Source organism: Colletes gigas, unplaced genomic scaffold, assembly GCF_013123115.1.
Source record: "Colletes gigas isolate AHSC1104 unplaced genomic scaffold, ASM1312311v1 Colletes_gigas_Sc00035, whole genome shotgun sequence".
NCBI classification, from domain to species: Eukaryota; Metazoa; Arthropoda; class Insecta; order Hymenoptera; family Colletidae; genus Colletes; species Colletes gigas.
Window position 1 is genome coordinate 1,275,157 of NW_025106664.1, and position 13,132 is coordinate 1,288,288.

The window sequence follows — 13,132 nt, forward strand, 5'->3', positions numbered from 1 at the left end:
AGTATATACAAATATACGATACCTCTTTTGCAGGTTAAGACGAATCCTTTCTATCTTTTTTTTACAATGTGGTGTGATGATAAAGTGATTTTAGACGTGTATTGTCGACTTATTTCTACTCATAGAATGTACTGGCAAAGTTGTATCGTTTAACTTTAGAACACTCTGTACAGTCTTGGCGAGGTGGAAAATTGACTTTGTAATCGCCACGTGAAAAATGTGCTACTTACCATGGGTTGGGCCTCGGCCATCCTGTGGTCTGTCCATTAAGTATCCTCAGTTTATCGTAGACGCTCTCGGCTGGACTCCCAGCGCCGACGCCGACGCCAACGGCAGGCACTCCTTGTTGCTGTTGCTGTTGTTGCTGGCGCTGTTCTTTCTGCGCCGCTAAATTTCTTAGCACCCTGTTGATGGATGACACCTGAAACAGCAAGCGGAAAAATGCATTAGCGTCGAATATAGATTTCATTTTTGCACCTAATGTACACCTATTTACATCATTTCTTCCGTTTACCTAATTCTAATTTCTTAATTCTTACAGGTTTATTACAGTAAATACGTATCATTGTTGTATATTACTCCACTATCTTCCTATTCGTCTTAGAATAGTTTAACAACGCGTATTAAAAATAGTCAAACTTCAGACGTGTTTTATCCATAAATGAGCCATCGTTGGAAGCGGCAAGACTGTCCATTTCGGGGATATCGTAATTTATGTAAAGCGGTAATTTTTCTAATTTGACTATCTCTGTTGACTCCTGCAACTAAAAATAATTTTTTTAGAACGATTTGAAATTTTTTAATTTCGCCGAAAAATTTCAGCACCTACTCGAATTTTTTTCTCAAAAGTGGGTAGGATTTCGAGGGGATGTCTAATGACCAAAAATGATTACAATTGACCCCCGCAACCGAATATAATTTTTCCAGAATGATTTGAAATTTTTTAATTTTGTCGAAAAATTTCACACCTACTCGAATCTTTTTCTGGAAAATGGTTAGAAATTCGGGGGTATGCCAACCGACCAAAAATGCTTGCAATTGACCCCCGCAACCGAAAATAATTTCTCCAGAACTATTTGAAATTTTTTTTCTCATATACTTTTCATATTCGCCAGCAGGGGGCTACGTTCAATTTGTACCTCTCTCACAAGTACTCGAACGACACCCGTACTAAGAGTATCGCAAATTTTCCATAATCCATAAAATAGAGAGGCTCTAAGCTCGACGAAACATTGTTGCGAGATACCGTCAAAGGGAAAAACGCTGAAAACTGGTAAAAGGGTAGACGCTCGGTCGTTGACAATCGCGTTTGGCCGGATAACGTGTTTCCAGGGACGTCTCTGGATGATTGCACGATGGCTCGAGAGGGTTTCCTTCGCGGCATCGGATTTATTATAAGTACGAAACGCGGGGGGAGCGGGGGTTAGACTCGAAGCTATAGTCGAACGAAAGGAACGAAAGAGGAATACAGGGGTGGTCGGGTGGGACGCTGGGAGAGCGCTTCTGCCCGATGAAATGCGATGAGAGCGGTAATTAAAACGATGCGGTGAGCGGCTGCCGGTGTGTGCTCCACGAGGGAGTTAATTACCTCCGCCTTCAATTATATCCGTCTCGCGTCACTCCAAGGGGACTTCGGCTTCTGTCGACCTAAGTACGCGCACCCGTGTGTCTGCGATACTTGCGGATTCGCGGAGAAACACGTGTATGCAACAACGCATAGTACGAGATGTTACGCGTTCGATGTACACGTGTGTATGTACGTCTTCCGCCAATCGGGGACCGGAGCGTGTTAATCGTCGGTAATTCCGCGACCGCAACTTACTCGCGTCTTCCGTCGCTTCTGCGCGAAATTACGCGATAGTTCACGAGAGAGCATCCTGATCTCGGTGCACAGCGGGTCGAAAAACCTACACTCGACGATAAAAATCAATTTTCGTGACGTTCGAAACTGAAAATATGTTAATACGTGGGGACAATTCTGCTGTAATATTAATAACGTTTTTAAAAGAGAAAATTGATGAATATTTATCTGCTGAATAGATATGACTCAGTCTCGACCCAAGTATGTATTTAATTGATGTAGTTTTGATGACAAGACACTCAGAGGGTGCAACAAACGAGTGTCCTCCTCAGGTAGTACTAACCTTTGCAAGGGAGGGCACTGCACCAATGGATACAATTTTCCATTAAAAATACATGCATGCAATGCTTATTCTCAACAAAAATAAACTAAACAAAGATAATAAAATGAATTTCAAGTGGCACAGATCGATCGATTACTGCAGTGGTAAATGAAACGTATCTGTCCATCGAATCGATCTGTTCCCGTTCCTCCTGGAATGAATACTTAATTATTTGTATAGATTTACGACGACGGCGAGATTGTATATTTCACGTTGAGAAGTTAACGCCAAGTTCAGCGTGCGAATACCTAGCGATGCGTGGAGAAAAATATAGAACTCGAGAGAATAAATTGCGGAACTATCGGCAGCAGGAGAACCTACCGCTTTAGTTCGCAGGAATTCTTTTACGACTTGGCTGGGATTTATACGAGCTGTAAGTGACAGAACCGACGAAAGCAACTCACAGGAGCAGAGGATAAATAAAAGATACGATGGTAAAACGAATGGAACCGCGAGCAGTCTAACTGGCGGATATTCCTGCCCCGCGCATAGTTCCCTCGTAAAATGAATATCATTCCGCGAAACGAAATCGCTTTTATTGCGCGCACTGGATGTTTACAGAAACCAAAACCTACTAATCAGGGTGGAGAACGACGAGACGAGAGAAGATGAACCAAACGATATCGATGAACCATTAATTTCTAACAAACGTTTCGTAATTATAATTATATTAGAATTTGTGAACTTAAATTTTATCAGATTTGAATTAGATGAGTCTGTAATGTCCTATGTCAGAAGTCTTTTATCAGAAACTATGAAGTCTGGTATATTTGGGGATGATTACTGTGTATTAGTTATCTATCGATTCTTGAAAAACAAAATTAAATTAAATTCTTCTCTGCTTCGAACTTAAATCCTTGCTCGAACTTAAATTTTGTCAGATTTGAATCAGATGAGTCTGTAATGTCCTATGTCAGAAGTCTTTTATCAGAAACTATGAAATCTGGTATATTTGGGGATCATTTCTGTGTATGAGTTATCTATCGATTCTTGAAAAACGAAATTAAATTAAATTCTTCTCTGCTTCGAACTTAAATCCTTGCTCGAACTTAAATTTTGTCAGATTTGAATTAGATGAGTCTGTAATGTCCTATGTCAGAAGTCTTTTATCAGAAACTATGAAGTCTGGTATATTTGGGGATGATTACTGTGTATGAGTTATCTATCGATTCTTGAAAAACAAAATTAAATTAAATTCTTCTCTGCTTTGAACTTAAATTCTTGCTCGAACTTAAATTTTATCAGATTTGAATTAGATGAGTCTGTAATATCCTATTCAAGAAGTCTTTTATCAGAAACTATGAAATCTGGTATATTTGGGGATGATTACTGTGTATGAGTTATCTATCGATTCTTGAAAAACAAATTTAAAATAAATTCTCTGCTTTGAACTTAAATCCTTGCTCGAACTTAAATTTTATTACATTTGAATTAGATGAGTCTGTAATATCCTATTCCAGAAGTTTTTTTAATCAGAAACTATGAAATCTGGTATATTTGGGGATGATTTCTGTGTATGAGTTATCTATCGATTCTTGAAAAACAAATTTAAAATAAATTCTCTGCTTTGAACTTAAATCCTTGCTCGAACTTAAATTTTATTACATTTGAATTAGATGAGTCTGTAATATCCTATTCCAGAAGTTTTTTTAATCAGAAACTATGAAATCTGGTATATTTGGGGATGATTTCTGTATCTGAGTTATTTATCGATTCTTGACAAATTCTTCTCTGTTTTCTCAAGAAAAAAGAATTGTATAAATTAAAAAAAAAATCCTTTTTAGTCCGTCTTAAAATTATTGGTAGTTTTTATAATTCGAATCGAGAAAATTTGAAACGTTCTAAGCTAATTACCGAGTAAGTTCTGCAACAAGGTGGTCGGTCTTTTTGCTATTGTGTAAATTGCGTGTACGTCAGCCCGTACTCCCGGAGTCCTCAAAGAGTTCTAGAGAGCGTGAAAGGGAGAAACGAAAAGGAGAAATCGCGTGTTCAGGATTACGCGCGGAGTCCAGGGATTGGCCATGGGAGATTTTCGTTCCCCGAGGTTTGTTAGATCCGATGTCAGGGTTCCACGGCGTTGAAGCGAGCTGACATCTCGGACCCACGAACGGAGCAGTGTCATTTCCCTCAGTGCACATGCGAATCCATCCCCTTCACGGACACGTCCCAAACACGAAACAGACATCACTGATACTCTCCCTCCGCTAGCCTTGATGTCCTTCGACATTCCGGACGTTACGCTTTCCTTCTAACGGTGCAAAAATTAACGACAACAGTGATAACGTTTGCGTAACCTAACCCACGATTAGCAAAATAATTAACCACGCGAGCATGATCTAACTGTTTCGTTGATTTTTTAATTATTTGATTTAACCCCTCGCCGTACAATGACGAGTCTTTTTTTCTGACTCGTAAGGCTACTCACTCGTCATCAAGTTTTATACATATTAAAATCAACACGTTTTTACATTAACGAGGTATTCATAAAACAAATCTACTCTTTTTTGTACTCATTCCTTGTACGAACAAATTTAAACAATATTAAATAACATACTATATTAATAGCCAAGGGGTTAATCATATTCATCATGGAAGTAAAAAATATTTATTTTCTTGTCAAACTATACACAAAATTCGTCCATTTTTCTCTGTTTAATATCGACGTTAGAAATAATGCCACAGAATGGTGTGATCAATAAAGAGCTCGAAACGACGAAACAAATAACATTCGCCAGCATTCCGTAAACTCGGTAGTTTCTTCAAGATTTTAATTATTTAACTTCCGGTCAGGCAGGCAATTTTTCGTCGTAACCGAAGGAATTTGTCGCCGGTCAGGGACGCGTTTCGTGGCTCGCAGGTTGCCGCGATCCTTTAAAGCGCACAAAAGCATCCGCATCGAAGTCACTCGACGTCAGGATCTCGTGCACAATGAAAAGCCGTTGTGGCAATACGGTTCTCCAGCAACAAAGCCGGTATCCCAAAGAACGGGTGTGCCAGTCAAACAACAATCTGGACCCTGGCGCGACATCGAGTGTCCTGGCTGTCGTTCTATTTTTTTTTCTTCTTTTTTTTTTTTTTATATTATTATTGACGTCGACCGCAAGTATCACTGCTTCTTAACTCTCCGGCGACATTTGCCGCGTGTGTCACCCTCGTCATTATCGTGACAATCGGTCGCGTACTAGAAATCGATCTCACAATGGGCTCGCTTTACAAGCGTCGGGCCAAGCCACTCGCGAGAACACATTCAAGAGACGCCGTTTCGTTTTTCCCGGGCACGATTCCGTCAGAAAAGAGTTTCGCATTGTTGACAAGCGTGCTCGATCCCATAACGTTTTCATACGGCCACCGGCTGGCCCGTCGACTGGAGTCCTTTGGTAATATGTTTAACCACCCCTGTGTCAACCAGCCCGAGGGTCTCGACTAATTTGAATATCACAAATTTACGCGTCCACCGTGCTCCTTTTTTTAGAGTTCGTTATTTGCTTGTCAGCTTTCGGGACGTGTGTTTCGTTCATTTTAATCGCGACTTTTTCTCTCTCTATTATCGAGACATCGACGATGATAATTAATGCACGCAATTCACCCTTAACACTCGGTCAAACCTTCATTTTGAAAAAGAATGTGGGTGGGTTAGGTCTGGGTTAGCTACAACTGAAATTTCGGGAAACCATTTCTGGCCTCACATTATATTTTCGGGGAAAGAATTTTTTCTCGAAAGTGCGCAGAATTTCGGAAGTATGTCTATTCACCAAAAATAATTGTAATTGACCCCCACATCCGAAAATAATTTTTTCAGGCACGATTTGAAATTTTTCTTTTTCACCGAAAAATTTAGGTACCACCCCCTTGTCGATTTTTCTTAAAAATTTGTTTGTCGCTGTACGAAAATGTTGTCTAATACTTTTTTGTAGGTACCCATGAGTACTACTTCAGGAAAAAATTTCATTGAAATATACTCACTATTGTAGGAGTTATGGCCGTTTGAAAATTGGACCATCTTTACAGGGATTGTACTCAATTTACGGTGTCAAGAAATAACTTTTCGAATATTTTTCAAATTTCTACATATACTCCAACAAAATACGCGTCGTTTGCATTTTGAAACATTAAAATCCTCCAATCCGTTCAGGAGTTATGATGTTTTAAAAATACTCATGAAATTTTGGGGAACCATTTCTGACCAGAAATTATATTTTCGGTAAGGAATTTTTTTCTCGAAAATGCGTAGAATTTCGGGGGTATGTTTATTGACCAAAAATGCTTGTAATTAACCCCCGCAACCTGATTTTTTTTCTCTCTATTATCGAGATATTGAGGATGATAATTAATGCACACAATTCACCCTTAACAGTCGGTCACACCTTCGTTTTGAACAAAATACCGATAACCTAAGAATCATTTTAAAAATTAGAAGTCAGGCTATTTGCTTTTTGTAATATTCGAATCTTTATACCGATTGAACCTTAACATAATCGTATACAACAAATATGTTTTGATGAAGAAGAAATTATGTTATTTCCAACTTTTGTGCGATAAGAGCACATTAACAAAGATTTTTGAAATATTCATTTCTCAAATATTTTCTGGAATGTCCAGGCGTCGAAGATATGTAATAATTGTGTTGTAAAGAGTTTCCGATGTAGTGGACGACGAAAGATATTAGAAGCACGTGCGTTTTATTAATCGGTGTTCGACAATAGAAATCTCGACGCGTTTTTCCACGGTCCGTCAGCGTCGTGACGCCTCGCGATATAATACGCGATTGACACAATAGGGTCCTAGATATTATCCTGAGTCCGTGCGACTAGTATAAAGAACGACACACGGCGGGGGCTTGAAACACGCGAGGACGAAGAAGAATCCGGCGGATCGATGAAATTAGCATGAACCGTGAAGAGACCGAGGGTGGGCGTCTCTTGAAAAGGGTGCCGGTCCACGGATGGAGACGTCATAATATTATTCTCGCACGATGCCTACTAAACGGGTCGATAAGGAGTACTCTAATAATTCGAGAATCATTACAAGGATTAACTTGGATTTATAAAGTAATAGCATCGAATAATGTGACTTTAGACAGACAGATTGCTGACAATTTTAATATTACATATTGCTTGTCTCGAATTTTCAAATGGATCTCACATTTTTCAACGACTCCAATCCCTGTTCGATTCTCGCTTATTACAAATTATTAAGCAAACGCGAGCTGCTCTTGCACGAAGTTATCAATCTAACAATGGTACAATGGTACCCGTTAGTGGAAAATTCACCCCAAAGAAATTTAGATAAACTTGCATTTTACAAAGAATACAATCTTCATTTCATTCCCAACATTCTAATTATAGTGTGTGGATGAAAATTCGTTTCCTAGTTATTGTAATAAATATGTAGGAGAAACCGACCCTCTCGGGCGACCAAGCCTTCGTCTTGTATTAACTGGAACACACACGTCACTAACAAACAAGAATATTCAACGAAAACGGATGAGTACATTGCAGGGACTCTTTTTCTAATTTCCCTACACGTCCTTTCCGTCTGGACACCCTTTTAATTCTGTTCTTTTCTTTCTCGAATACTTTTTTTTTCAAACGTTCCAGTAACCGGACAATCAACTCGACTAAGGCCACATCCAAACGTCAACCAAACGCACGTTTGCGTTTCCAATGACATTCTTTGCATCGATTAAATTTAAGTATCGATTAGGGCCAACATAACTTTATTTACAAAAACTTTTTAATGGATTCCGACAAATGCATTATTTTGGCAAGCTATCAAGAAACGTAAAAGAAACACGGGGGGTAAAATTTTGGCCAACAGGGACACTTGCTCGTCGTTATAGACGAGAACGACTGTGAAAGTAAACGGAATAGATAATGCTGAACAAGGATGTTGTACGATACACAGGGTTCCAGAAGGTCGTTCGTCGAAAATGTTACTGTCGCAGAATGTCGCCCTTAACCGAAGCTTTCATGACTTTTGAATAACCCTCGTAAAATGCCTTTGACCACGCGCCTCGAGTCACCCGAACTACTATTTCAGGATGTTTTCGCGATAATAAAGCCCGCGGTATATGGGGCTCGTTCAGACCCCAGGATAACGGAAGTGGACTGAATAGAGTGCGAAAGAGAGGGAGAGGCGGAGTCGCACCCTTCGCTTCTTCCGCTCTCGGTGCCTTAATACACTCGACTCGCGTGCGTACGAGCAAGAGGGTGGCGGAGACGAAGGGACGCGACAGGAAATATGCGACTACCGCGGATAAGCACTCGTAAAAATTGCACTCCCATACAAGTTCGCGCGTGAACAGTATCAGCAATGGAAAGCAACGTGCACGCTATTACCCAGATGTCACGCAGAAACGGTACTCGGATAGCTCCGGATAAACCACTTTCTCTCAAGATGCGACCTTTTCTTTTTTAATCGCCATCGAGGAAATCCTTTTATCGCTAACGATCAGACAAAAACCGATAGAATACACTTAACACCACAAGTACAAAAAATTCTTATTAAAGTGGGATACGAATTATTATACTTGGGGCTCGAGACAACCCTCTAAGAAGCTCCCATTTCATTAATTTTGTTTTTACTTCACAGTCGGGATTGTTGCACGCCAAATGGAACTTTAAGGTCTGGTAGTGATATTTAACTTTTGGTTTTAAGAGTCGTCATTTTGCGACCGTACGAGGTATTTTTCGAAAGGTGGCACAGTATCGTAAAAATTTTGGAAGCACACTTAAATCGTTTAAAATTGCTGCGATTAAATTCAACGTGCAATCGAGCCCCGGTACACTCGAAATTGGTTTAACAGCCCTAATAGGATCTAACCGAGGTCTTTTTGTTGTTCTCGCTTCGTGCGTATTTGCCATTCGAAATGAGATACGGGGGACGTGCTACCGCATCTCGTGTGCACGAAAATAGCATATATCGCGCGTACGAGAGGACTGCGAGCAAAATGTCATAACCTGTCATTAAGTCACCCCTCCGAAAGTGAGCGCGCGCCAGCACTACAGAGAGCCCCGTGCAAGCGTCTAAATCAGTGGTTTTCAACCGCGGACACGGTGCCACAAATTGGGACAAATGGACCAAGGAAGCGACGAAATTGCACGACACTCGATACAGATGGGAAAAGGAACCGATTTTTTGGCGGAATTGAAGCTAGCTTGTCGTAGAATATGATTCATAGAAATTTTTAACTTTGAAATTATATGCTGAATGTTTCAAATCAGTGGACAAGTCTGGCATTTCAAGATTCTAAGAAAAGAGCGATTTTCGTGAAAAATTCACTCATCAAATATACAGGGTGTTCGACCACCCCTGGGAACAATTTCAATAGGAGATTCTAAAGGCCAAAATAAGATGAAAATCAAGAAAAATTATTTTTAGTTCCGGGAGTCAATTACAATCATTTTTGGTGAATAGACATACCCCCGAATTTCTAACCACTTTCCAGAAAAATATTCGAGTAGGTGTGAAATATTTCGACGAAATTAAAAAATTTGAAATCGTTCTAAAAAAATTATTTTTAGCTGCAGGGGTCAATTGTAATCATTTTTGGTGAATAGACATATCCTCAAATTCCTACGCAATTTCGAGAAAAAAATTCGAGTAAGTGTAGAAATTTTTCGGCGAAAATGAAAAGTATCAAATCATTCTGGAAAAATTATTGTTGGTTGCGAGGGTCAATTACAAACATTTTTGGTGAATAGACATAGCCCCGAAATCCTACGCATTTTCGAGAAAAAAATTCTTTACCGAAAATATACCGTGTGGCCGGAAATGTTTCTACGAAGCTTCAATCGACAAATTAGTATCCCTGATTTTCATCTTATTTTGGCCTCTAGAATCTCCCATTACAATTTTTCCCAGGCGTGGTCGAACACCCTGTATATTATTACATTGCAGAATATGTGAGTACGATCGATTAAATGAACAAAAAATTAGTGTGCATTGTAAGAAAAATTATAACAAATTTTCAGAACGAGATCGTTGTTATTTCGTAAGATTTAAATGGTATTTATACTGTGCCAATAAGGGGAATACCAGACGTTTTATCGAGCGTATCGACGCTCCCACGAAGCACGGAATAGAAAAATCGTGCAATTTTTCGGCGATTATTCCTAATTGCGATTGTAACGAATTCGTAGGCCTAGAAACTGGGGCGGACCGGGCCGCCACGCGTCGATACGCCGATTTGCAGTATAAATCTTTCACCCTACGTAGCGGCGATCCCGTGTAGCCACCCCATGCTGTGTGGGAAATTCTGCTTGGACCAAGTAAAAGGAAAAAAAAAGACGCGAACGCGTGCGACGCGATTGCAAATGTGACAGCTCCATTTAATATGCTCGAGGCTACGACTCTGGTTAACTCAATCTGTCAATCCCAAACATTCTTGTTACCCTTTTTTTCGTCGGACGAAACAGGACATTAACGCACCATCGATTCCCAATTACACGGCTTCTCTCAAACGTGATCGTTAACCTTTATCAGCGTATTATATACAACGTTTAACAGTTACAAAAACCAATTAAAAATCAAGGGTAAGATTTTTTGGTTCGAAGCTTTGTTTTTAGAGACGATTGCGTTTTAAATTTTATTGGATATACATTCAATTGAACGAGTTCCTCTGGTCTGTCCACGAATCACTCTTTCTACTCACGCTGAAGTTCAATTCGTACTCGATACGATTTTCTGGGAAACGATTCCTCAGTGTTTTCATAAATTTCAATAAATCTATAAAGAAACTGAATGCATTCAGAGGTGTTCGTCGTTAGAAAAAATACAATTAACTTTCGATTAAACATATTCTAATGAACCATTTGGCTCTGTATAGAATTACGCCGACTGTAACGAACCGCTAGAAACCAATTCCGGGCAACGAAGGCAATCTTTTCCCTTGTATCGCTATCTCGCGAGCCATTATTCCACGAGATATCGCTGTTAGTTTGATTTATTGTTCGGGACACCAAGAAACTTGGCTGGGCACCGTGGATCGCATGAACGATGCAGGTATACTACTTCGAGAACGCATTAGAGAAGAGATAACGTAAAACACGGATATAGAATAATAAGCAGGTACAATAGAAATTGTGTGGATTCGCGACAGGGACTTTTCATTAATAATTATGAATAGAAGTCGAGTGAAGTTATTGTACTTGCAAGTTTTCACAATTTATTTCTCAAATACTTTTAATTCGTAATATTGATTGTCTCTGTATCCAGAGCGATTTAATCTCATATTTATCAGAATAATTTTAACGTTACGAATGAATGGCGATTTCTTGTTTCGTTAAATCCGATCCACGAACACTGGCCAGTCAGACTTACGTTTAGGGATATTTTCTTGCAAGTCAGGCTCGTACAAGACACGTCACCAGTCATCGAAGCTCGGTGGAAGTTGGCAAGCCTTTCCTTTTCCAATTTAGTTCGTCGTGGAACGACTCTCGATCATGCACCGGTACGTAATATCGTTCTCTGGAGTGGACTTAAAGCAAAGGTCGATACACGTAACGCGAATGTCACGTTTGCACGCATCACCGTAAAATGGAGAAGCGCGTCGTTAATCATCCGTTTCGATAAACGTGAAACAGAACCTCCCGTCTGCGTTTCCAGGGATCGTTCTTGCGCGGCAAGAAAATAAAAATCGATCGATTCGAGGGGAACGAGAATCGACGGAGACCGCGTAAAAATCGAGAGGCGAAACAGGCCGAAACACAACAAAACGGGAAACGACAAAGAAATTAAAGGGACGAGGGATCGCGTCAGCAAGATACAAATTACGTTTAAATAGAAGTCGAGGAACGCGCGGTATTCGCAATTTAAACCGAAAGAGAGATAGATAGCTGAAGTGTGGGTCGAGAAGAGAACGGACGAGAGAATGAAGCCAACGAGAGGACAAGAGGCATGAAAGGGCGATTCTAGACTGTATGCAACGTGAAACGACAATGAATCGAGCGAAACGGACGCGTATGTTCTCTCTCGTTCCAATCTTCGGCGAAAGATCGCTGCTTTTAATCTGGAACGGTCAAAGTTAGTTTCCAGCGGCGACGCGGGGGATGGTATCGAAGACGTCCAAGGGTTGGTGCTTTCAACCGTGGTCGGAGAAGAAGGGATGCGGTATTTAGTAACGCGACGGGGGTTCCTTCGAGTAATACTGGGGCGGCGTGGACGCCACGCGTCGCGCGTTATTGCCTTCTCCACGCACGATGGAGGACGCACCAGCAACCCTCGCCTCCCTCCGGATTCCTATGATCCACCGCTGTTCGATCATACTTTTCGAATCGAGGGTATCGCGCGAACCGGCGTTGTTCGAGCCACGTGCACGATTTTCACCATTATCCTGTTGCGTAGCAATCGGGACGAACGATGACGACAGGTGGGTAGCAATCTTGCGTCGAGGATTAATTCATTTCGTTCGGGGGTGCTAAAAAATTTATTTCTCGAATATAAACAGCAATGTTAGCTAGGATAAATCTGTTAATTCGTCGTCCTTATGGCCAAAGAAACAAACATATTGTCAAAACAGATCATTTTTAGCTCTCTCGATTCACAGTCAGAAAAAGATTTACTATTTGAATGCTTCTTGATGACAAAGAGGAATATTGAAAGAGACTTTTTTTACGTTTTTGACGAACAGAAATTAAATTGTCGGTATTAGGTACATTAGAGTTGAAGATGAGTTAATAAAGAAGAGAATATTGTTCAAATACTTTGAATACCGCGAGGATTTTTCTGCCACAACTATTAAAAATACTAATTGCAATACCAGATGATCGCTTCATTATTTTTTCCTTACTATATCGTTTCAGACAACGATTTGTTACTTTCACTGCTAGCAAAGAGAACGCTTAAACGTGCCTGAAATTAGGTGCTCGTATCAACGTTAAGAATATACAGGGTGTTCGACCACCCCTGGGAAAGATTTTAATGGGAGATTCTAAAGATCCAAATAAGAC

At 40.2% G+C, this 13,132-nt stretch overlaps 1 protein-coding gene across 1 annotated transcript in view; it reads right to left on the minus strand.

The window, feature by feature from the left end:
• Positions 1-13,132, minus strand: part of LOC122402345 (paired box protein Pax-6-like) — a 71,451-nt gene that overhangs the window by 39,120 nt on the left and 19,199 nt on the right. Inside the window, exon 4 of the mRNA XM_043405050.1 lies at positions 231-421. Coding sequence (XP_043260985.1) covers positions 231-421 — 191 coding nt within the window. The remainder of the gene's footprint in view (positions 1-230; positions 422-13,132) is intronic.